General features: G+C 39.9%; 1 protein-coding gene across 18 annotated transcripts in view; it reads left to right on the top strand.

Moving 5' to 3' along the window:
• Positions 1–26,568, top strand: part of CALD1 (caldesmon 1) — a 227,383-nt gene that overhangs the window by 108,872 nt on the left and 91,943 nt on the right. For 4 of the 18 annotated variants that reach the window (XM_042466863.1, XM_042466861.1, XM_042466860.1 and 1 more), the window contains exons 1-2: positions 5,403–5,630; positions 6,484–6,598. In XM_042466863.1, the coding sequence (XP_042322797.1) occupies positions 6,528–6,598 (71 nt within the window). In that variant the 5' untranslated portion in view covers positions 5,403–5,630; positions 6,484–6,527. Of the gene's footprint in view, positions 1–5,392; positions 5,631–6,483; positions 6,599–26,568 lie in introns of those variants that run through there. The other 14 variants (XM_042466856.1, XM_042466853.1, XM_042466865.1 and 11 more) reach the window with 9 other exon arrangements.

Genomic DNA, 26,568 nt, shown 5'->3' with positions numbered 1-26,568 from the left:
AAATCTTGGCATGGAGTGGCTCTTCGCCAGTTTTAGACTGAGCTATATGAATCTGAATGGTATATGGATTTGCTACCTTGCTTTGAAAGTTTTTAGGCACACAGAATAAAAGGATAAGGCTTTATTAAAACAAAACTATATATTCACATGACTTAATATGTTTATTCTGCCTGGGGTCCCAAATGAGCTGTTCTGTTTGGGAAGAAGCTAGCTGCTTGATACACATCCTATTAAAAATGTGGTGCATAAGTTCAGTATCTTCAAGGAATATGGAAACATAGCCAAGTTTACAGTAAGGACTGCAGATGTGCTAACATGAAAGGAACACCAAGGGAGAAATTGCAAAGTGAAGAGAGCAACCTTAAATGGAGGTTTTGTGGGACAGAGTGGATGATGAATGCCACTGTTTTTATTGACATCTGCTTGGTGGCTGTAAGAGAGGCATCGTGGCCAAAAATTGTCAGCAGGGATATTTCCCCCCAACTAGAAGATGTAGTATTGAAAGGAGAACAATAAACTGTTACCAGGATTGCTGCTTATCCAAAGGACGTTAGTACAGCCTTTCCTCATCCAGTATTCTTCAGATATGCTGGGCTATAGTTTTACTCATGCCCATTCAGAAAGTTCATAACATCTGGGAGGCACTAAGTTGGGAAGTCTGCTTTAATAAACAGGGTAGGCTGATGCAAAATAGGAAACTTCACATGAAAGTTAAATGCTCTTCTTGGAGGATTTCTATTAACTTTCTCATTCAGTTTGCCATTGCTAGCTTTGTTTGCATGCTGGCAAACTGACACCCCCTGAATGTGCTGTATTATCTACAGCCAACACAGCCACTAAGCATGCTGACTGGGGGTGATGGGCAGTATTGTGGCAGGCAGTGCCAGCTCTGGTGTGTGATGTGCTGGTGCCATGCTTGGTTACCACTGGACCATAATCTGCTACTGTCTGGGTACCCCTTTGGAGGCCTCCTGGACTATGAATCCTAGCATTCTGTTACATAGTCCAGCCCTTATGGCACCAGCAGAAGCAGCTCTTAGAGAAGTTAGGAGAGCGTTAAATGTGGCTGCTGAGTCTGAAATGACTGAATACTACTGTTAGGAGCAGAATCTTTCCTCTTACTTAGTCACTTTCATCTCAGCCATGTGACTGTCCAAACTATGCAAAAAGTCAAGATTTCTCACGAACAAAAAGCTTCATTTCCTATCCATTGGGATTTCATGGAAAAACATTTTCAATCCACAGGGACCTTTCCCGCCAGCAAGGACAGGCGGAAGAATGACGGAAGCTGGGTGGGCAATTTGGCCAATGAACATTCACATTTCATAATGCTATAGACCAGTGATTACCACACTTTGGTCTCCCTGATGTTTTTGCACTTCAACTCCCAGAAGCCCCAGCCAAGTTGGCCAACTGTCAGGAATTCTGGGAGCTGAAGTCCAAAACATCTGGGTGACCAAAGTTTGGGGATCACTGCTATAGACAATTAACCAACCAGAGATTTTGTTGGTGCCTTTATTCACCATTGACTCTGGAGGCCTGGATGGACATGCCTACTTTTTTTAAGCTACAGTGATCCAAAAACCTTACTATTCTAGTGTAAAGGTCCTATGCTCCCCCTCCGATCTCAAACCCTGGTTTCCAGAGTCATAGTCCAGTGTTCAAACCATTACACCATGCTGGAATAAATAGGTGTCATAAATTGCCTCTGTTGTTCTGCACTTCCTGCAAAACCTGGTTCTGCTTACATCAGGGCCAATGACTCTCCCATTATAGGATAAATTTTCACTTCCAAATATTTCTGTAAAATTTGTGATAGAAAACAGACTTATTTGTTTTCCTTTCAGGCAGAATAAGAATATCTAATTCTTCTAGATATTGCAGAGGAATGCTTGACATGCTGTAGGCGCAGGGTGCCAGTTTAAACAACTGACGACCAAGTAAGGATTGCTGCTACTTTTTTCACTTTTAAAATGTAGGGGAAGTGTAGCATTGGGCAGAATGAGAGAGACTTGAAACATCTTTTGTTCTACTTCCCCGTGGTTGCTTGCTTCTAAGTGTGCATACAATTTCAGCAATATGTTTAGTCCACTGCTTTGAGTGACTGGATGCACCTCTCAATGAGCCTTTATGAAAAAGAATAGAGCATTGGATCCATCTTATCCAGTTTAATGCCTCTACTATGGAGGTACAATCCAAACATAACCTGTGCTGCATGTATTTCAACAGATAGGTGCTTATGTCTGCTCCATTGTTGGCACAGTGCTCTTTGCAGATTCACACCACCACCACCCCTGCCACCATGCTAGTAGATTTTAGAATGGAAAATAATATGCAAAATTATGTACATTTTTCTAGAAGCCACATTAATACAAAGCCACTTATATGCATTTAACAATGTTAAAATGTGCTTCATCTCCATTTTCTATGGAGTTTATCACATGGGAGGAATTTATCTTAATTTCGAATGAAAAGAAAGTGGGGCCAGAATGCATTCACGTGAATTAGCTAGTTCAGCAAATTTATGTGAATTTGAATTGCATTTGAACTGACTTCCCATTGCCCAAAAATAGCTTGCCATTGCCCGAAATTGCGTGCGATCACCTGTCACGTAATAACGTGAAACCCCATGATTGCATTCGGACTGACTTTCCATTGCTCAAAATTGTGTGTGGTAGTCTATCACGCAATAACGTTAAACCCCATGATTGCATTCGGATTGCCATTGGATTATACTTCGTTTCCCTTGTCTGAAAAACTCATTTGTCACAACTCTTTCATCCTCCTCCTTCTCTACATCCATCACTTTCCAAAAGTAACTCAAAATTTTCCATAGGCATATACATAAATACTTCAATTTAGTTTTTATGGCAGTGAATGGTCACATTCAGGGTTCAGACTTCTGACACCTTTTCTTTTTCCTTCTTGTCTGTCCTTAACTGCTTGAAGAGTTTCTTCTGTCATTAATTGAGAACTCCCCTTCTTTTTGGCTCCAGATAGCATCTTTTAGTATTCTTACCCTGATAATGTCCCTGGCTTCAGTCCAGAGTTCTTCTGGCTCCTGGTCAGTTAGACTTAATACTGCAAATCTATTTTTACATTATCTTTAAATTCTACCAAGATGCTCTTCACGTTGTATTTTAGCATGATGATTGGTTTACTCTAGTTTTTGATATTAGTAGTTTATAGTCTGTGCTACAATCTGCTCCTTGTCTTGTTTTTCAAAGAGAATGGGGTTTCTTAATCTTCTGCTTTTATGTAGTCTACTTGATTTATATATTAGCTGTCAGGAGATGTCCATGTATACAGTCAACTTTTTGGTTGCTTGAAAAAAGGGTTTGTGATGAACAAACTGTTGGTCTCATGAAATTCAATCAAAAGCAAGCTGAGGGGCGAATTAGGAGAAGGTGAGTGAGACAGGGAAATTTTAAAAGCAACTGAAAGAGTGGGGTGCCAGAGGATTGATCAGGACTGTTGAGGGGATGCTGCTGTTGTTCCTGCTTAATATTCCACTTCCAGTGCAAACTTTGTGGTTCTCTCAAGCCTGCTGATGCCTTCAGTGTTTGTATTGCCAGTTTGGTTACCTTTTAGTCCCCATGCATGGAAAATGATTTTAGCATTAGTATATTGTGGTATTATTTTTGTTGTTTATCTTTATTTATATCCTATTATTTGCTTTAAAACTGAGATCAGGTCATCTCACACAGTAAGAGAAATACAACATAGTTAAACATGATTTTTCCACATCCTGGTGCTCTCCATTTGTTTTGGGCTTTAGATCCCAGCATTCCTGACCATTGGTTATTGTGTCTGGGGCTATCCAAAATGTTGGGAAGGCATGAGTTTATAAGTCAAAGCATTCCATCCATCCCTGGTCAGGGATGTAGTCTGGGAATTGTAGACCCAAAGCAATTCCCTGTGTAGAATAATAGAGAGAGGGGGACGTAAAATATGCCAAAATAGTTGATAAATCACGACAGTGCTGCTACCCTTGCATCTTCGGTCAGGAGTAACATAAACTTCACTTTATCACTAGGATTGTCTCTGAGTTCTTGTCTCATCTCAGTCTCTCCTAGTTTGCAGCTGTAGCAACAGTATACAGTGAAGGTCATTAGGGTATAGTGGGCTCATATTCATTAAAATTGTAGCCAGGTTTTTCTGAGCAGGACCAGATCTCAGTGGCTATACATTAATCTTTTTCAGGCATTCATTGGAGGAGGGGGGTTATGTGAATATGCATTATGGCAGCGGGCTCCCCACTTCTCCCCTCCAACTGATACATATTAAACAAAAGGTCTACAGGGAGCTTGTGTATGGACATTTGCTCTGCCCTCTCACATGCCTTCCAACTGAGCCAATTTGACAGGGACAGAACTGCTTAATCCGCTGTCATCCCACTATTTCAGTTGCTTTAAAAAACTCCCCTGTTTCTCTCTCCTACTCCCATGTTCCCCTTAGTCCTCAGACAACTTCTATTGTTGCAAACTGAGGTCAAAGTGCAAAAATAGGTCTGAATTAACTCCTTGGGGAGGGGGAGGGGCAGAATCTTGTCCTTCCCAGTTGGCTCAAGCAAAAGCAAACTTCTGCAGCCTCTCCTAGCTTGTGTGTTCTTCCTCATTAATAAATTTTGCCATCTTGAACACACTTTGATGTACCTTGGCCACACATGCCCCAGTCCTCATCTTTGAAAGGTTGGAGGGTATGCTCTTCAAAATGGACCACTAAACAGGGGCTCGCGGCTAAAACTGCCATGAATTGCTTTGTGTTGCTCAGGGTATGCCTGTGCACTTAACTGGACGGTCTTGTCTCCATTGATCAGTTTAATCTGTTTTTTGGAGGGGTGGAGGCATAAGTCAGGTCAGTTTATAAAAATTGAAATACAAAATAGCATTAAACTAGTCCTTCATCCTCCCTTTCCCCATGTACGGAGTGTTGTTATTTCTCTGTATACATGAATATTTCTCTTTTCCCTCTGTTCATGGGGATGGTCGGCCCCAATCTTCTTGCACTGCTGTGCTTCACTTTTAAGGAATGCTACCGGATATGTGTCCCTTCTGAGGGATAATCCTCTGCAAACAAATGATAGATAGATAGATAGATAGATAGATAGACAGACAGACAGACGACAGACACACACACACACATGCAACAATCCAGATAAGAGTTAACTAATTTCTCCTGTACTTCGTCTCTTGGAAATTGCACTGTGCCCCAGTCCAGATATGTATTTTTTAAAACCATTTTCTTCACACTGAATGCCTAAACTTGGACTAAAGGCTTGGAAATTTTGTAAGGAGGAGGGGGAAAAGCACCCTGAGTGCCGAGTCTAGGCTAGAATTCCAGAGGAAGTTGAGGGCCTCCAGTCTTGCACAGGAAGCAATCTTGGAGCAGACCTTAAATGCCAGATTCCAGGCAGAGTTTAACTAACCACTGACAGCTCTGTAAACAAAGCAGGGACAAAAAGAGAACAGCTTTCCCTTTTCTGGTAGTCATTTAAAGTCTGAGGGCCTGCAGGAGAATTCTCCTATATTTGTCTCGATAGGATATAAACCAAAGGCTGAAAGAGCTTTGCATATGAAGGAACTATAAGGGGAGGAAATATTTCATGGAGTAAAAACATCAAGGAAAAGGTAGGTACATATTTCAGCTGTAGACTCTGCAATATAAAGATTAAGCCCCCCTCTCCCCAAAAAAAATCCAACTCTCAGCTTTACTTTGTGAAGGAGGATTTATTGCAAAATTGCTTTCGACTGGGTGGTATTTTAAACTTCAGGTTCTCTCTCTTTCCGTTCTCTCTCTCTCTCTCTCTCTCTCTCTCTCTCTCTCGCCTTCTTCCACTTCCATTCCACCTTGAATCATTCTAAAATACTTTTTTAGCTTTGTGGCTAACAAGGCAAAACACTCTTTAAGTTCAGGATACTATTTTGCCAGTGCATTTTTTTTCTTAAAAAGAAAAATACAAATTCTGTGCTTGTTTTTGTATGCCTGCAATGGTACAATTGTGATGTTAACAATTACCTAACCTCATTCAACGTTCCAGTAGCCAAAGTAATATGAACAAATATGTATACTGTTTACATTCTTATACACGGCATGCTCTTAATGATTATACTGTATAGGTATGCTTGTTTCCCTAACGTTTGTTTAATTTCAGCAAAGAATATAGTACATTATTAATAGTTATTTTTAAGGCACCCATCTTCACTTATACAATGTTAAGAGCTTAGCTTTAAAACATAATAATTTAATTTATAGATAGGAAGACAGATTCCAAAATTGGTTTTATATATCTTATAAGTTGTTTAAGGAAACCTTAGTTATTGTGTTGTCTGTTGACAATCCATTTTATTAGGAGAACTGAATTTGGGGGCCGATTCTAAAAGGGAAGCAACAAGTTAATTTAGCTTTGCTCGCTGAAGGCATCTTTAATTGCCATGTCTAGTTCTAACTTATTTCCTTTTCTCCCTGTCTGTTTCGTTAAAGAGTTGAGTCTGATTTGGGGTTTCATCCAAGTCTGAATATACGCCATGGATGACTTTGAACGTCGCAGAGAACTCAGGAGGCAGAAACGAGAGGAGATGCGCCTGGAAGCAGAGAGGTAATAAATAATGCATTTTTTTATTTGGAAATGTTGCTGTGGTTTTATTATTTATTTATTTATTTGTTATAAATTGGCACCGTCCTTGAGTTTTCCTTCAGTTGAATATTGGTGTGCAGTGCAATAGACTGTGCTGGCCAAACATTTTGCAACAATTCTTCAACCACTAGGCCTTTTATTGTAAACTCCATTTGCCACCTATTATGCCTTGAATTACTGAACTGCAGAAGAAAGAAGAGGAGAGAGAAAGCAGAAATGAATCTGGTTCTAGTGTTTATAGGCCTTATTAGAAGGAAAGCAGGAGGAGTTGGTAATAGCCATGTTTAAAGTGTCTAATTACTGTCTTGTAGACACAGTTGTGTTGGCACAGCCTACAGCAAAATTACAGGGTATTTGAATCAGAGCTGTTTGGGAACATTTTTAATGTGTTCTAACAGTATAATGTGTAACAGCAAATAGTATTATTGTACTTATTATTAGTTGATACAATTTCTAATTTTAGGGTAGTCCTTTCAGCATGAATCCTATGGAACTACTGTTTGCTTGTTTCTTACTTGCTTACATGGGTGAAAAGGACAACAGAGTTTGGTTGTGAAATATTTATATCAATGATAGATATGGTGGACAGTAATCTGGTGCCAGCAGAGTACCTTATCCAAAGGAAGCTTGCCAGAGTAGATGCTGTCAACATTTTCCCTTGAGCTGAGACATACAGGCAAAGGGCCTTCAAGTTTGCTGTTGACTTATGTCAACCATATGAATTTGATATGGTTTTTTTAGGGAAGGAATATTCAGAATATTCAGAGATGGTTTTGCCAATTCCTTCCTCTGAAATACAACCTACAGCACCTGGTATTTGTTGGTGGTCTCCTATCCAAGTACTAAGCAGAGCTGGCCTGCTTAGCTTATAGGATCAGATGGGATCTAGTGCATTTAGGATATTTAGGTGGCTAAAGGGCTTTTTCTGTAATAACAGGAAGATAAAATGAAGTTTATGTTCTGTATGTGAGCCAAGAGGCAATTGAAAGGAAAGGCGGTACATATATGGATAATTTTGAAGGGTGGTGACTGTTATTGCTTCTTCTGAGTGTGTGAGAGAGAGGCAAGCCAATGGAGGTAGCAAAGGCTCCTTCTCCTTGAATCTTTGTTCAGTACAATATATGGCTTTTGTTGAGAAATGACTTACCAGTTGGGTAGTTTATGCTTTCACCCTAAGTTTTGGAAAGCTAAACGGGACAGTTGTATCACTTTCCTCAGGTTTCTTGAAAATTTGTGACTGAACTCCTGGCTGACACAAGTCAGTTGCTGATATTGTTGCTGCTGTTGTGTGTCTTGAAATTCTTTCTGACTTATGGCAACCATAAAACAAACCTATTGGTGAGTTTTCATGGCAAGATTTGTTCAGAAGCAGTTTGTCATTGCTTTCTTTTGAGACTGAGAGTCTGTGACATGGTCACCCAGTGGGTTTCCCTGCCTGAGTGGGGATTTGAACTCTGGCGTTTTGGAATCTTGGTCCAACACTCAAACTGCTATACCATACTGCCTTGAGACAAATTTCTATGTGAATACAAGGCAGGAATACATAGAAGCTGTCAGGTAGCTCTGAGATTTTCTTAATGGGATCCGTCACCCACCCAAGCCTTCCCTTTGCAGCTATATTTGTTGACCCTTCAATTCTTTACCCTCCGGACCCCGGAAACTGCTTCTTTTCTTTAGTCTTCTCACTTCTTGAGCTCAAAGAGAGCACAGGTGAACTGGCTACAATGGCAAGATGGAATAACAGGAAGGCCAGCCAGTCTTAAGTTCCGGCAGTTTGACCTCTACTAAAATGTGGACATCAGCAGTTACTTGATATCGCCTATATTGATGCTGGGTCTGCTTGTCCTCGAAAAGAGTTGAATGACAGGAATAAAATAAGGACATGGTTGCCTGTGGTGTTGTGCATTTATTCAACTATGGCCTCTGGGCAATGAGGTTTGAAGGTTTTTCTAATGCTCCAAACCAGTAAAATTTGTTTGACTAGCAAGTATGAAGCAGAGCATTGTGCAGAGTGAAGCATTCTGTGAGAACATAACAACCCACTGAGAGGAGAGCCTTTGTTGCTGCTTCCAGTTGTGGGCAATGGAAAAAAAGGTTCCCTTGCTGTGACATTATAAAGAATGTCCTCTACTCGCCCTCCACCTTGAAATCAGAAATCATGTTTCCTCACTTCCATGGCCTGAAAATGGGCTTAAAGGGTGCAGTTGCCCACTCAGCTCTGTCTGGAACTGTAAGACCATATCTTTCCATCTGCCTGTTGATTTAATGGGTGTTTTAATGAGGTGGACCTAAAAAAATGGCATCGCATATACTGAAGTTTATGAAGTCTCACACCTCAGTCTTCTGCTTGTGGCAATAAAGCATAGATTGGCATCTTTTCCTATCCATCTTTCTCCATTCCACCACCATAAAAGAATAACTATAGCTCACATTTGAATGTCTGAAATAGAGAGGGAGAAGGTTTTGAGATTAAAAAGTTTTTTTTTTTCAAGGCAGGCATAAGCCTCAGCAGCTCTCTATTTCAAACATGACATTTCTGGATTTAATTATTTGTGGTTTTGATTAACATGTTCTCTCTAGGAATCTCTAGGACCTCCAGCACAACTCTGCCAGAAGTTGATTATAGTTGTGCTGGAGAACCTAGATGTTCCCAGAGGAAACACTTCTCTAGGCATTTGTAGATCCTCCAGCATGTTTCTATGATCACTTTCTGGCAGATGTTGACTATAGAGTTGCACTGGAGGACATGGAGATTCCTAGAGAGGTTTTCTCTTAGGTAAAAAGAATACTTTTTTTTATTTGCAGTTTTCTACATCATGAGGGTCCTTCACCCCTAACCCCAGTGAATGTGGAGGGACCACTGTACTCTGTCTTTCTCTGGTAATGTCTTGTATAATGTAGCTTATGATTCAACTCCTTGTACTGTCCCTGCCTCACCTCACTGGCTGATCGCAACAAGGATATATATGATATCTAGTACTTGGGAAAATACAGCTTGGGAAAATAAAGCTCCTAAGCAGCACCTCTCTTTTGTTTTGAGTTGCAATAAAAAAAATAACATGTATAAATTCTGATATTATCATATCATGTGTAATACTATCCTCTAGAGCAGGGGTAGGCAACCTTTTTGAGCCGGGGGCCGGTTTGCTGTCCCTCAGACAACTGGAGGGCCGAAGCCAAAAAATAAATAATTAAATTTTTTTTTTAAAAAAATAATTAAATAAATAAATAAACCGGGACAAATGTAGGACAAAATTTTCAAATGGAGGACACTTTTTTTAAAAAATGGAGGACACGCAAAAAATTTGCTGATTTTTAAAAAAATGTTAATATAAATGCATGTTTCGGAGGCTTCTATAGACAATTGCCCCCCTTGCACGCTGCTTGACCCCCTTGCCTGCCGCTTGCCCCCCCTGCCTGCCTTCTCCTGATAGGCCAAAGGCCCCATGCCCTCACGCGAGAGGCCAAAGGCTTTGGCGGCAATCGGCGGCAGGACCGGGCTGGGGCCGGTCCCAAGGCCTTGCTGGGCCGCATCCAGCCTGCGGGCCGCAGCTGTGCCTACCCCTGCTCTAGAGCAGTCTTCTCCAACCTGATGCCTTCCATCTACATGTGTTGGACTACAACTCTCATCACTTCCAGTTTGCCATTCTGGATGGGGATGATAGGAACAGATCACCACGTTACAGAAGTCTGTTCTAGAAATACAATGAGAGATGATGGTGGTGGGGAGAGGATCATTAAAGTAGTAGCATATCTTCATCTCTTGTAGCATTTAGTTCCATACTTAGAGGTGCACTTTAGCAATAATACCTAATTCCCTCCAAATGACTCAAATGCACCCAGCCATACTCTCTTCAGCTCAGCCATCCACTTACTTTATTTTTTTTTAAAAAAAGTTTAGCTTAGAGGCTAAAATGTGTATTCTGTTTGATTTCCTCAACTTGAAAATGACTAAAGAAGTTTGCTCAGCCTTCCCAAGAATATGTTCATGGAGAAGTCAAGCGTGAAGATTTAGGCCTGGAATGGCATATATGGGGAAATGTATATGCTATAGCCGTCAACTGATTAAAGATTGATTAGCTGTGCTATTGTAACTAATTAAACAACTGGTATAAAACACACAGTATTTCCAGGTTTTAAAACACACTAGGGATTTTACAGGAATCTTGCTTCATTCAGATCTGGCTTGAATTATTCTAGTTTCAGTATTTCCTTCCAACCCCACAACCCATCCTCTTGATTTTTCCTCTTGTCTAGTTTGGCAGAGATGGTGGCACAGTAACAGGTATTTTGAATTCCTCTCTACATGCGTGACCAACATCTGAGATGTCTGCAATTCTAACATTCTATGTATATAGCCATCTTGGACTTTGTGGTTGTTTTCAACTGCTAGGAAAGACTGGGATTCTCAGCTTACAAAGTAAAGCTATCGTTATCAGTATGAAACCTAGCCAAAGTTCAGTAACATAATTTCTTAGCTTACGACTCCAAGAATATTCCTGTCCATGCTGACTGGGGGTTCTTTGAGTTTTAGTTCAAGAAAGAGCTTAACTTTGTCAAGCTCTGAAATCTGGGTTTACTGCAGGTTCTATAGTAAAATTACCATTTTGGGGTAGATATGCATTAGTCAAATATTGTGCTGTACAGAGTTTCAGAAGTAGCAATGTTTTTGTAAGGACCAAGATAATTTTACTAAATCTCCCTGGTATTTTTTGAAATGTTTTTGTAATTATCTATCTCTATCACATTTAGCAATAGCATTTACATTTCTATACTGATTCACAGTGAACTCAGCACTATCTAAGCAGTTTACAGTCTGTAAGCCAATTGCCCCCAACAAGCTGGGCACTCATTTTACCAATCTAAAAAGGATGGAAGGCTGAGTAAACGTTGGAGCTCTGGGATTGAACTCACAACTTTGTGGCTGCAGTACCAGCATTTAATCGCTACGCCACCGGGGCTCCTTATCTATATATCCTATATAGATATATTAGCAGAGTTGATTGGAGATTAACTTTCAACTTTCTAGCATTTGGAATATTGTTGCATACTTCTTATTTCTCAGATTGTAAGGCATTTTGCAGGATAGGGCTACAGATCAGAATTGTCTTTTGCATAAGAGAGAACCAGGAACTTTTGATTTAGTTGTAATGTTTACTTTATTTATACAATGTGCCCGTGTTATGTGGCTTCCAGCATATGCTGGAAGCCACACCGGATGAAATGGTGCTGTGTGCCACTGCGCCACGAGCATGAGCCCCATTGGCTTTAATGGGGCTTGAGCTTACGCGGAATTTCCCTTATGTTGGGGGGGTCCAGAATGGATCCCCTGCATAAGGGAAGGGACTACTGTACATATTACAGATAGAGCTAAGTGGACTGCCAGCAGATAAACTAGCTACTTGGCGCAAGAAGGCATTTACAGCTGTAGTCTCTTCAATTATCACTAATCTGTCTCTTCCCCTTTTGCAAACTACTACAGTGGACTTGTTTAGTGCTTACCCGGTGCTTATCTCTCTGAAAACATAATAGTGATCACTAGGTATCTGCTAGGATGAATAGTATATCAATATATTAACATACCTTTCAACAGCCGATGTTTGATAGGGACAGCAATTAATTCTCTATCCTCAATTTATCCTCCCAGTTTTTAAGCTGCTTTTAAAATGCCTCAGTTTTGCTTTCTTCTTCCCACTTTTTCTCCTTCGTCCTCAGCCTTACTTCCATTGGTGGAAACTGAGTTTGAAGTGCAGAATGAATTTGCACTTGATTAACTCACTGGAGAAGATGAGAGCAGCAGGTAGAATCTTATCTTTTCATGTATACTTTGGCAAAAACAAATAGCTGCAGCCTATTCTGATCTGTTCTTCCTCATTAATAACTTTTGCCATCCTGACCACTCTGATGTTGCTGCGCCACACTTGTCCAATTTTTTATCTGTGAAATGCTGGAGGTTATGTAATAATAGCCATGCGTCATAGAGTCCAAACTGCTTCTCAAAGTAGATACTACAATGCAGGATGCAACTGTAACTTCCACGACAGATGACGATCCATCCTTAAATATCTCCAGCAGAGAAGATCCCACCCCTTTCTATGTATGACAGTTTACAAGATTAATAAATTCCTCCTAACATTTAGCTGAAATGTTTTGCCTGATTCCACCACTGTTTCTCATTTTGCCCTCTGAAGCAATGGGGGACATGTCTGTTCTGTTTTCTTTGTGGAAGCATCCTTCAGAATGGCTTTTTAAAAACCTGGTTGATAAGAACTATACTTATCATGAACTATTAAAATGTACAACTACAATTAATTAGTTTAGCATGCTGTGCTGTTACTGCAATTTAATGTGGAATCTATCCAAGAGAAGGCCCTGGAATCTTGGTTTAAATTCCCCACCAAACACTGAAATTTGATATTCTACACTCTTAAATATCGATATCTGGATAGCATTTTTGCAGAACTTGGAAAAGTTTCCTTTTTGGGGACTATAACTCACAAGCTCACCCAGCCACCATAGTCAGTGGACATGCTGACTGGGGGATTTGTAGTTCAAAAAATAACTTTTCCAAGGTCTGAATTTTTCATTTTGGATTCTGGGGCAAGAGTCACACAGTCAGTCTTTATGTTATTTCTTGTAGCAGTCATAACTGTCCTTCAACAAAATAATTTGACATCTTCCTTTTTAATTTTAATATGAATTATTTTTCTTACAGAAAATCTTTAACTTTATTTGATTCAAAATGAGATAGGAAGTTTTAATCCTTGTCATCTGTACTTTGAATAGGCTATGATGTACTGTTTTTATTGGCTGTTACATTCTAAAAATGTATTGTGTGTCACGTTCTAGATAGAGGAAAGTTTTTTTTTCTTGTCTCACAGTCCAAGAATCCAGTGAATCTGACTCGTGGGAGGTTCCAAACAGACAGATAGAAATGTTTCCTTAATACACAGCATAGTTAAACTATGGCATTCACTCCCACAAGATGGAACGATCCCCATTAAGATCTGAAAAAGGATTAAGAAAACTAGTGGAGAATAGTGACACATGGGCCCCATGTTGTGAGAAAGTCTGGAAATAAATAAATAAATAGGCATGCCTCTCAATACAAGCTACTGAGCATATAAGTACAGTTGGACCTTATATATCCATGGATTTTGCATTCATGGATTCAACCATCCAAGGCTTGAAAATATTCAAAAGAAGAAAAAATGATTTTACCATTTTATATAAGGGACACCATTTTACTGTGCCATTGTATATAATGAGATTTGTTCATCCACAGATTTTGGTATCCATGGGGTGGTGGTCCTGGAAACAAATCCCAGTGGATAGCAAGGGGTCACTGTTAAGGGGGTATGATACCTACTAACATTTCACAATTGAAAAGTGGGATACGTGTGGCAAAGCAGCATGAAAATGTAGACAAGGTAGCAAAGGTAATTAATGAGAAAAAACAGACAGAGGGGCTTCAGCAGTTTGCTTTTGCTTGATTGTACTGGGAGGACCAAGATTGCACTCCTCCTGTCCCCTCCTCTCCCCCCTGCTTGTTAAATTGAGTGCAAACTTCTATTGCACTTAGTTTGCAGTAATGGTACTAAGCTGAGGACAAAGGGGAAGGTAGGAGGAGGAGAAAGGAACTGAAACATTTTAAAAGCAGCTGAAGAAGTGGCATGACAGAAGATTAATCAGGATTGTCTCTGCCAAATAGGGACAGTTAGAGTGTATGGGGTACCCCTGCATTCGTATTTTGACAAGGGCTTCCCATAGGAGTCTGTCTTCTTCAGTGGGAAGAGGGTTTTTGATTGAAGATTAATTTGATCCAGAGAAGTTTTTATCATTATTTTTTAAACTTTGGAATCATTGCCTGTAGAGCAGTATCTGTGTGAGCTTTTAATTTACCACACATATGCCGTGCTGACTGTGTTGTCATCTGAGGCCATTGAGTGAACACTGGAAGAGACAGTGACCCAAAATGCCAGGGTCCCAGAGGGCATCCACAACCAATATTTAATAGGGGGAATTTTATTTGCTCACTTAAAGCTGCAGAGAGGGCTATAGGTAACTAAAAGCAGAGATCAAACCTGTGTATAATAGTTCTGAAAAGATGAACTCTAGAATGTAAGGTCCAAATATATATTTTTTGGTTATACCAGCCAAAGGAGAAATCGACTTTCACACAAAAACACACTTACACAGACATACAAGAATTAACTATATAAAGATGGTAGCAGATAGTGATTTTCAGGATTGCAAAGGGTAATCCTGTACCTGATTCCAGAAGTGGATGTTCCAACAGGAGAGTTCTGTGAGAGAAAAGTGGCTCAGCACGTTGCCTGAGGATCTGGGTTGGCCAGCAGTTGCTGAGTAGTCAGGTGAGTTAGTCAGGTGGTCTAACTTCAAAACCAGACCAAATTGGTAGTGCCTAAGCAGGTATACTTACAGGAGAAAATGTATCCCAGGATAATTTGGGACTCAGGTGAAGTTCCCAGGAGGGAAGAATAGAACTGGAAGTCCGTAAATGGCTTTGCAATCACTATGACTGTCCCCTGAGAAAGTAGTCTCACTCTCAGATGGTGGTAATCTTGGACTTATGTTCATGTGTAAGACAAAGGTATATCACCCACCATCACTCCTATCAGTGAAGGCATTAGGCTAAGTGCCCTGGCTTCTCCCATGCTGAGCCAACAGGATCTCCACATATGGGCCTTATATGTCATGGCTACTTTTCCTGCACTGGGATGCCCTCTCAGCTACTTGTCTAAAACATCCCTTTAATATCAAACTGCTATCAAAAAGAGGAGGTGTGGAGGAAGGCTAAACTTTGGGGGTAACAACAGGGCTTACCTAATAGTGGCATTGCTAATTTAAGAATATTCTGGCGTTTGTATGACTTCCTCTTTACTGTTTTCTAAACAAAAATAGAAAACCCCATTTATTTTAATGTTTAATTGTTCTGCCTAAGGCCACTGTTGTAAACTCTTTCAGTTATCTGGAGTTATGGAAAATCTGGAAACAGAAATACAAAAATAAAATAAATAATACAAAGGGATCTGCAGGAAAATGCTACTATGTGGGGTGCTTTTAGTAAGAGTGCCAGCCATCTATATAGCCTTTTCTATGTTTACACACATTCAGGTATCGTGACTCAAGAATTTCATAGGATTTTCTTAGGCAAGGAATATTCAGAGATGGTTTGCTATTACTTCCCTCTGAATATAACCCACAGTAGCTCATGTTCCTTGATAGTCCCTGCTTCCAAGATCAAATAGGATTGTGTGCCAAAGTGTATTTAGCCCTACGTTTGTTTGTTTGAGGACGATGGGCGCACACACTTAGAGGATACTGAGTTTGGAAAGAATGGTCTTTACTTCCTGGCGATGGTTTTCCAGGGTTTCAGACTGGTTTTTTCCCCCAGACCAAGCTGGAAATGCTAGCAACTGAACCTGCTGGGACATCTTTTATACAAAGCATCTGCTATACCACCAAGATATGTCTCTGCTCAAGGGTCAAAACAAAAGAAGAACTCCAAATAAAAAGTCTTTTCAAGATCTCCTTCAGGGCATATGCAAACCACACAATTGTACAGTGAAAAGATTTATTTTCCAGGCTCCAGCTGAGGACTGCTTGTGCTGCTGTTACAGCTGAAAAGGCATTTTTATTAAAGGACTTTGTTGTTTATGACTTTAATTTTCATCTGCTGATTTACAACAGTGATGTAAAGAGACCCTTAAGTGAGTGTAAGTACTGTAACTATTTAAGAAAATATTTGTACTCACTTTAAAAAGCTGCTCATTGAAAGCATTTTCCTTCAGGCTAGAAGTCCAAGAATCTTAGGAGACTGCATATGTTTGTGCTTCTGTCTTATCTGTTTGGATGATGGCTCTCCTTGATTCTTACAAGTCTCCTAAAAATATGAACAGTTTTCTCTTTTCAAGCATTCAGACATCTCAAGTTTGATGTTTCAAAAGTATTTTGTTTACTAAATTATTGCTCCAGTGCTAGGATTCTTGCTTGGAAGCATCAAGATGTCAAAGAAAAAACGTTGAAATCACCTTTCTATATAAAGACTGTGATAGACAGGATTATCTTTGTAAAAATGCTGATTAGGGCTGCATCCACATTGCAGAAATAATCCACTTTGACACAACCTTAACTGCCATGACTCAGTGCAGAAATTCTGGGAATTGTGGTTCTTGGAGCCCAAATGTTGCGCAATTCCTGTGGTATTTTAAGTCTTCATGCAGATGGCTCTGTTTGCAAACATGGGGGCACATGGCGGGAGGGACTATCCAGTGATGTGTTTCATCCAAAGGAATCTCCAGTATTGTAAGCAAAGAGGCTCTTCCACAAACAAGCCAGATTTTGTTACTTCCAACTGTTTCTGGCAGTCTGATAATCAGCAACTGGAGGCTCTTGGGCCAAATCCACCCTTTCGGTGGTCATATACCCAAACAGCTTGCTTGCTTACTTAAAATGTTATATACCATGGTCTAAAAAATGGTCCTATAAGTAGATTGTTACCCATTGAATCAATCAGTTTTACGTAAGTGCTGATTTGCCACTTGACAGTTAATGCAGTGAGTCTACTCTAACTGGGATGAGCATTTGAATTTAAGTCCATGAATCATGCCCACAATTTTCTTTTAAATTATTAAAATTTAATAATGCTGCCCCTCTCATTCTGATGAATGGAACCTGCATGATTAAAGACAAGGTACCACTCAACTCCATTTCCTGAGGGCTTGCATACAACATTGGGGGAGATTCACAAGTTTGATGCTCTGCTTGTGGGCATCTTCCAGGTGTCTGTATGGCCATGATAGGAAGCTTGATAAGGTGAGCTTTTGGTCTTATATAGTAGGTCTCTTAGATTCCTATGTTTGTGTGTTCTTTTGCTCTTCTCTTTTTGTTCTTGCTTATTTTGCTTATTTGTTCAAATATCTATAGCCCTCCCTTTTTCAAAAGATTGTAGGCATATTTATATCAGATTTCAAGCCTCAAGGGATACTTGTTGATATCATGCAGTGGAAAAGGACCTGATGGTCTTCACATGGAACCAACAATGGGATTCCGGAATGCCTGGTGGCTTTAACTTTGGATGAAGAAAACAGTGATTGGATTTAGGACAGCCCCAAGGTAGAATGATAGGGAAATTGGTTGGGAATATGGCAGGGGGTAGTAGTAGTAGTAATAATAATAATAATAATAATAATAATAATAATAAGTTTTATTTATAAACCGCTTTTCCGCAGTGATCAAAGCGGTGTACAGATAGAAATTGCAATAACAATTTAGGTAAGAGATACTGCTTACTAACCTTGCTGCAATGAGACCTCCTTTGTCTCTCAATGTAAGAGGATATGCAGAAAGCCTGGGGGAGGATGGAGTGATCAGCCAAACCCATTTCTTGTTATTACCTAGATCCTTCACATATCTTCAGGGCCTTTCCCATGGGAGATTTCCCTGTGTTTCAAGGTCATCATGACTTCTTAAAACATGCCCGGCTCTAGATATGAAAAATATGAAATTATGTAGAGGTCCATATACAGCATTGGGATGCAGGGTGTGCTAACAATATCCACATGAGAGATGTTCCCCCCCAACCATCCAGTGCATCCACAACGATGATGACCACAGTGCATCAAACTTATCCAAATTGCTTTTGAAAGATGTAGACGTTTGCAGTGGTTTGTTCACAGTGGTTTAATTAGGCCTGCTTGTAATGTAAATGATTGTAATATCTGTGTTAGTAACTGTTGACTAAGGACACAGTAGTTAAGATGCTGACTTTGTTGATTGCAAGATTGGCATGTTGGCAGTTCAAGACCCAAGCGCTGCATAATGGAGTGAGCTCCCATCATTCCATAATGGAGTGATGGGAAGGTAACAATATTCTGTGCAGTCATGTTGGCCACTTTGGTCTTTTACAATGTTGGCTCTTCAGCTTATTAACAGAGAAGTGCGCTGCCCCCTACAGTTGGACATAACTTGACAGCCTTGTCAAAGGGGAAAACCTTTAACTTAAAACTGTTGACTAGGATTACCATATGCCTTTCTTTTTGCAGAGCTAACATTTCTGCTTGGGCAATTTTTTTTAAAATCATGACTTATATAGTAGTGGTATTTAAAGGATTTAAATTTTAGAAAGTGAAGTGCAAGCTGCACTCAGAGCATTTGGGAGAAGTAAATAACCAGAAACATACTAATAGAGCTTCTTCAAATTACAAATAAAGAATCTACTCAAGTACTAATTAAAATCTGTCAACAAATATGGAAAACAAAAGAATGGCCCACCAATTGGAAATGCTCAATTTACATTCCGGTCCCCAAGGAAGAGCACCAAGGAGTGCAGAAATAATAGGGCCACTGCATTAATTTTCCATGCAAGCAAAGTGTTGCTCAAAATTCTACAACAGTTTTTTTTTAAAGTCATATGTGGAGTGAGAAATCCAGATGTCCATACTGGGGTCAGGAAAGGAAAAGGCACTAGAGATCATATTGCAAACATACATCAAATAATGGAGCACACAAAAGAATTTCAGAAAATTAGCCTGTGCTTTACAGATTACAGCAAAGCATTTCGTTGTGTAGATAATGAAAAACTATGGCTCACTCTCAAAGAAATGGGTGTGCCACAACATTTAATTGTCCCTATGCCTAACCTGTGCTCAGGACAAGAGGCATCAGGGCAGAACCTGGAGAAAAATCATTGTTTCCAGTTGGCAAGGAGGTCAGTCAAACCTGGTTTTTGTCACCCTAATCTTTTAATTTGTATGCTGAACATGTTAGAGTATAGGTATAGCAGTATTAGACTCAGAGAAAGGGAGCATGAAAATTGCAGGAATTAATATCAACAATTTAATATATTAGCAGAAAATAGCAAAGATTTGGAATGGTTACTGAAGATAGTCAAGGAAAAAAGTGCAGAGGCAGATTTACAGTTAAACAGTGTTCAGATCCCACCTTACCCATTGAAACTACAGGTTTCTGGGGAAGTCATACTTTCTCAGTGTCAAAGGAAGGCTATGGAAAACTTCCTCTGAATAAATTTTGCCCTCAAAATCCCACAATAGGGTTGCAGTAGGTTGGCCTTGACTTGAAGGCACATAACAACAGACTAGACTTTGTTCACTGGAGCTATCCAAGGTACTGTTGAATATGTTCAGTACCTTGGGTAGCTCCTGGAAAATGTTCCTTTAATCACTGGAGTAATTCCTGTAAAACCAAATATGGATTCACTATTTCAAAGCAACAGAGCCACTTGGTGCTTCTGAAAGACGTTGTTTTACCTTTCTGTTGTTGATGCCATTTATTTGTGGCTATGTAGGAGAAAGTTTGCTAGGTGGCTTATGACATAAAAATGAACGTGATTTACAATGCAATCCTCAGTATAGGATGGAGAGAATAAAAAGTGAGCTTAACAAATTTACCCAGATATGAAAGCTTTCAAAAGAAAACTTCAGCAAGTTCAAAGAGCTTCAGCCAAATTGTTAACTGGGGCTGGCTACAGGGAGCATAAAACTCTCTTGTTGAAACAGTTTGTGTCTTTTACTTTTGGAAACTAAATGTAAGATGAAATTGTGGTTGGTCCACCAAAGTTTTGTTTCATCCCCTTCAGCTGTCCAGATCTGTCAGGGACAATCCCATTTCATCCTCTCTCACCCCACATTTCCAAGTGTTAAAAAAATGCCTCCTGCTCTGTCTTTCTCCCACTTTCTTTTTTTTGTCCTCAGTTTACTTCACTGGCTACAAACCAAGTTCAAACAGTAGTTTGCACACAGTTCATTGAGAGGAGAGGATGCAGAATCTTGTTCTCCCCTGTAGACTCAGGCAAAAGCAAACTGCTGCAGCTTCTCCTAGCTCATGTGTTCTTCCTCATTAGTAACCTTTACCATCTTGATCATTATTATTATTTATTATTATTAATCTTTATTTATAAAGCGCTGTAAATTTACACAGCGCTGTACATACAGTCTTTTTAATTAGACGGTTCCCTCCCCTCAGGCTTACAATCTAAAAAGACACCACACAAAAGGAGAAAGGAGTAGTGGTGGGGAAGGGGATGAGGTCCAGCAGTTCCTCTCTACCTCCAAGGCCTGGACCAAGGCAGGTGGACTGCAGGGAGGGCTTGGCTTCATAATGGATGGTTAATCTTCATCCAGGGAGGCAAGCGACAATTATGCAAGGCCTGGGAACGCTTCTCTGAACAGGATGGTCTTCAACTCTGTTTTGAAGCTGGTTAAAGAAGTGATGGCTCTTGTTCGCGGGGGAAGAAGGTTTCAGGAGTGAGGGGCAGCGAGTGAAAAGGGGAGAATCCGAGATGGGGCAGAGGAAATCCTGGGCTGGGACAACAGACCTTGACTACCAGAATGGAGGGCCCGAGTGATGTTGCTTGGTTACACATATCCTTGTTTTAATCTGTGAACTGTTGGAGCGTATGCTGTCTGGGTGGCAACTCAGGTCCTTATTTGTGGGCCCTACTAAAATATCTGTTTCAACTTGACTGGAAACCTCTCTCCTCCTCATTAATGTGCCAAACAATTAATGGCCAGAACTTCAGTTTGTCTTTCATAGTACATTTCCAGCCCATGTGACACAACCTCCTTTTCTGGTCTGTGTTAGTAAGAACATTCCAAAGATTCTCCCAGTGAGCTGTCACTTCAATGTCTTAATAAGGCAGCAGTGTACAGCTGTAAAATGGACCAGCGTTGCCTTTTCTAAATACTGGGTGCCTACGGATTCCATTTATGGTGAGGCTTTCAAAACTGGTATTCCATTGAAGGTCAGCAATATAGATAACAGTACATTTCTGACCGTGGTGTAGACCCTGTTTTGACTGTGGGTTTCAACCCTTCCTAAGGAAGTCAGGGAGAAGTTACTTAGATTGCCCGTGGGCAAAGAAGCAGGGTGCAAAACAGGATCAATAAGATATGGTGACATATCTAGAGTCACTGGTTTAAGTTGCCAGGAGATGGGGTGTTGCAAAGAAATAAGGTATCCCAGGCCTTTTAAAGGTTTGGGTCATACTTGAGGACTTACTATACAGATTGGAGTGCAGTTACCCTTTGCATTTGAATATTTGTGAATTTTTGCAATACTGTTCTCAGCTCAGAAGAATGTACCAAAATGTATGTAAAATGCATGTTTTAAAATAAAGTAAGTTTAGAAATACACATTTTGGGGGGGGGGGATACATTTGAAAACATGTATTTGAAGACAAAGTTTTGTGTAATCTTTAAAAAAAGAAATCATAGATAGATATGGAGATGAGACAGGAGAGTCTTATGAATGAAAATATGTGAAAATGTAGTTTTCGAAGCTCTACTCTATCTGTAGCTGTGTGGTATTTGGCTTCCCCAGAATTATCTGGCTTTCTGAGTTGTTCGTTATTAGCAACACCTTTCATCCAATGTGGTCAAATTGTCATACATAGCTTTCCTCCTATTTTGTTATTTTAATTCCCAAACTTTGGCCTCCTGGTATTTTCGTCTTCAGTTCCCAGAATCCCCAGCCAACTTGACCAACAGCCAGAAATTCTAGGAATTTGAAGTCCAAAACAACTAGAGGATAAAGGTTTGAGACCACTCACTACCTTATAATGATCCTGTGAGGTAGGTCAGGCTGAGAAAGAATGATTGGTCTTCATCATCCAGTGAATTTTATGGTGCACAATGTAAATATGACTTCCTCCAAGCAACAGTTTCTATACTGGAAGCCAGTCTCATTCTCTTCTTTTCCTTGATACCATTTCTCCCTCTCTTGAAATTATGGTTTAAACTGTGGTTAGAAGGAAATCCTCTTTATCATCATATTTAGTTTTGGTACAGATACAGGTTGAACCTCCCTTATCCAGAATTCTGAAATACAGAATATTCCAAAATCAAACATTGTCCATATAGGTGACTGAGATTGTGACACCTTTGCTTTGTACACAATGTACACAAACTTAGTTTAACACACAAAATTATTAAAACTATTGTGTATAAAATTACCTTCAGGCTATGTGTAAATGGTGTATATGAAACATAAATGAATTTCATGTTTAGACTTGGGTCCTATCTCCAGGGGATCTCATTATGTATATGCAAATATTCCAAAATCTAGAAAACCCCAAAATCCCAAACACTAATGGTCCCAACCATTTTGGATAAGGGTGACTCAACTTTTCTGCACTAATGTATGGTTATGGGAAATATTAATGTATGGCTAAGGGAGTGGAAATGTGTGATTCAGAGAGGAAGGAAAGAGAGAATGTGTGCATTCTTCTGAATAGTTTCCTATTTGAAAATCATGGTTTTCAGGGAACTGGAATTATGGCTGCATTGTTTCTCTGTGTGTGAGTGATATAGCAACTATTATTTTTACCAATATTTTAGTGTCCCAGGAGTGAGGCTTTTATTTCTGAGCTAATGGACCATGTCACAGTGTAGTCACTGACATTCTGGAATTAGCTCCTAAGGAAGACTATATTCACAAGGTGTCTTTCTTCCAGCCAGCACTTCTAACTGACTTTGTATCTTCAGGCATCAGTATTCTCAAGATGGGAGCATGCCCCATCTCCTCTTCGAATTCTAGAGCTTAGCTACCTCTATCTAAGGGGTGCAGTCTCAGTGCCCCCCAGAGGTCCCCAATCTTCAGAGGCAGTCTGCTCTTCACAAGACTTAGTTCTAGGGATTCCAGGTTCTTCTTATTGAGGGATTCTTGAAAGTGGGGTGTAATGGTAACCTCCTCTCCATTTTTAATGTCCTAGTGTTATAGCAGTTTAGTGCTAACAACAACAAAAATGGAAAATGAAATGAAATGAAAATAAAGGAATTGGGATGGAAACCACAAGGAAAGGCGGAAGAGAACCCATTGGAGGAAAATAAAAGGGCAGAGACCGAGGAGGAAAAGGAAATATTTGCTTTTCAAAATATCTGTGAAAGTCCCACCTCTTGAATGTTTGCACTTAATTCTGCTATATTCAACAAGAAATTGAGCTAAAAAAGAGCAAGAGAATTAAAGAGAGAGAGAGAGAGAAAGAGAGAGAAATAGATGAGGAGGTGAGAGCAACCACAAAAACCTGGCAACACCCAATTGAATATACTCTGTTGTTTCCTGAGAAATTTTTAGAAAATTTAGACTGGAAGACCCTATATTTTTTTCAAGCAGGGGGCTGTTTGCTCTTGTAACCAAGTGGATTGACAATAACGGCATGCTGTGGGGTTGCCATGCAGGTGAAATGCACCATAGACATAGAATGACGGAACATCTCAGAACATGGCCATTTTCTAACCTTCCCTACAAACTCCTGCTTGGACTAGGCAGCTAAGCACTCAGAGATTGAACCCATGATCTCTTAATAGACAGCTGCACCTTGTCATCTGCAGCTGAATAATATCTTGGTGCAGATTGATGGAGCTGTTCTTGGAACCTTTTGCCCAAAAATACAACACATGAGGGTCTTTATTTGGAAAGAGCACATGCATTTCTTCTCTCTCTCTCTCTTAATCTTACATCAGTGTGCACATTTTGAGGGTAGGCTCCAAGATGCTGTGTCTGTGTGCATCTCAGTGTAACTTAATCAGCACCAAAGGCAAATATAACTACCCGAGATGCAGGAAAAGAAAGAGGCAATATCATCTCCCCCAAGATGAATTAGTTCAATTTATTTATTTAAGATTTATAGCTTGTCCATTTCCTTACCTCATTCGTTCTCAGCTCAGTGAACTAGGTCACCATTCTTCTCATTTTGATGATAGGGAATTGAGACCCCGGAGGTAGTGAATCACAGGAGGCCACCCAGAAAGTCTGTAGCTGAGCTGGAAATTGAGCTTTCATCTCCCAGGTAGCAGACCAACACTGATCTAATACATTTGTGCTTTTTGGTTGCTTCTGCATTTTCTTCCCCTCTGTTTTGCATTTTGCTAACAGAGTTTGGAGAATTATTTCTTTATCTCACCGTTTCACCAGGCGTATTCACATAATCTCCAGAAAATAAATCACAACTGTGATCACATATTTCAGGATCGACATTTTAAGGCTCAAGTATCTAGAATTCCTTTGATAATATGTTTCAAATATCTGTTCAGCCTTTGACTCTCCAGACCACATAAAGTACATGTGGATTTTATCCTGATCTAAAGTGGGCCATTGCACTAGCCATGTTGGCCAGGAATGATGTGCATATATAGAGAGAAACCAGTTGGCTGCAAATTGCTAAGGGGGGAAAGTCACAATGGACATATTAAAAAAAGAAAGAAAGAAAGAAAGCCATGCAGAGTAAACTGTACATCTATAAAGGCTATTTCAGAACATTTGCATAGTTAACAGTTGATATTACAGTACTGTCTAGATAGCAGAAGGCACTGAAAATTAAAGCAGGAAGCAAGAAGGTGAAGAAAGAAAGGTAGCATTAAAAATTAAAAATGGCCATTGTTGAAGGTTGGACTTAACATGATCCGGACTGGATCCAAAATACAGCAGTTGACACCATCAGGCTATTGGTTTGGTATAACTGATTTATAACTTGCACTGATTTATAGCCTATATCCATTTACTTGAGAGTAAGTCCTGATGAATGCAATAGTTGATACAAATAAGTGTTCCTATGGGCAGGCTCATGGCTTCTGGCACACCAAATAATACCATCAGCACTATATAGGTAGTTGATGTCCATTTTACAGTACTTTGGCAAGAATTTTAGAGGATGAGCATATTCTGACATTCTTCTGCATCAGAGACTACTTCCAGATATCATTTCCAACAGGGATGGTTGTGCCAAACTAGAAGTGAGAAATATCCCTAGAAGTGAAAGGAAAAATAAGGCATGACTGCATTTACAACAGTGCTTGGGAAACACCTCTGAGAATCCTTTAGCCAGCTCTGGTTTGGTGCTGTCATTGCTGTTTGAGCATAATGCTGTACAGCATTTGTTCTTGTATCAAAATATCATATTTGGTGAAAAAATGAAGTGCAACCATCTCCCACATTTTAGCAGTATCTCTAGCAGAGTAAGCACTTCAGAAAATACTGGCAGAATGGTAAATAGGCTTCAGCATAAAAGATTTCAGCCCTCAAGGTGATGGGTTTATCTTAGGAGGAGGACAATTGTAAGTCCCTCTTGCCAGTTGGATGACTTTTTAGGAGAGGGAATGAACTGACATTTACTAGATTTCTTTGGGGCATGTCATGGTCACCTTTTTTTGTCCTGAACATTCACTTTCTTGAAGATGTACCATTCTCTCCTGACATCATACACACCAAATGAGAATTCAGTTTGACAGGTCACCTTTTCATCTCTAGATACTCCCTGTTTTCCTGGAAGGGCACGTGTGCATAGGGGGAAAATCTGGAAAATATGACGGTTGGCTTTGCTGGAGAGAGAACGAATCCTACATTTTACTGTTAAGACTTCAGTGTATCTTTCACAATTCTCTTCACACAAAACTTTGCTCCCAGGAAATTTAAAATCTTTTATCTAGCCCATTATAATCCTCAGGTTTGTCAAGTCTTTTACTGGTCACAGCTCTTAAGCTTTAATCAGTCCCTGTCTTTGCAGATATTAGCAGCTTATGATGGTTAACTTGAATGTGAGAAAAAGCTTTGCCTGGTGATTGTTATAGATTACCTGCTATAAAAGGCACAAGAGCAAATCAATCCCTATTTGGGATTCAGCTGGCAAGCTGCATGATCTTGATTTGCACAGAAGCAGTATATCTGTCCACATGCCTTACAAACAGAGACATACTCAGTTTCACCCATTGGTCATCCACAGCTTCCAGCGTGCATATATCCTTAAATGACAGGTAGTCACACTGCAATGGACGATATCTATGGTTATTTTGTGCAGGTTTTTGTTTTTCTTTTAGTTGTTTTGAATTCGCAAATTTATTTCAAATTAAGTCTGACCAGTTAGTGGGACTCAGTGAAATTTTTATACAGGGGGT

The sequence above is a fragment of the Sceloporus undulatus genome, chromosome 5, assembly GCF_019175285.1.
Source record: "Sceloporus undulatus isolate JIND9_A2432 ecotype Alabama chromosome 5, SceUnd_v1.1, whole genome shotgun sequence".
Classification (NCBI taxonomy): Eukaryota; Metazoa; Chordata; class Lepidosauria; order Squamata; family Phrynosomatidae; genus Sceloporus; species Sceloporus undulatus.
Note: the sequence above shows the minus strand (reverse complement) of the source record. Positions and strands in the feature narration are given on the sequence as shown.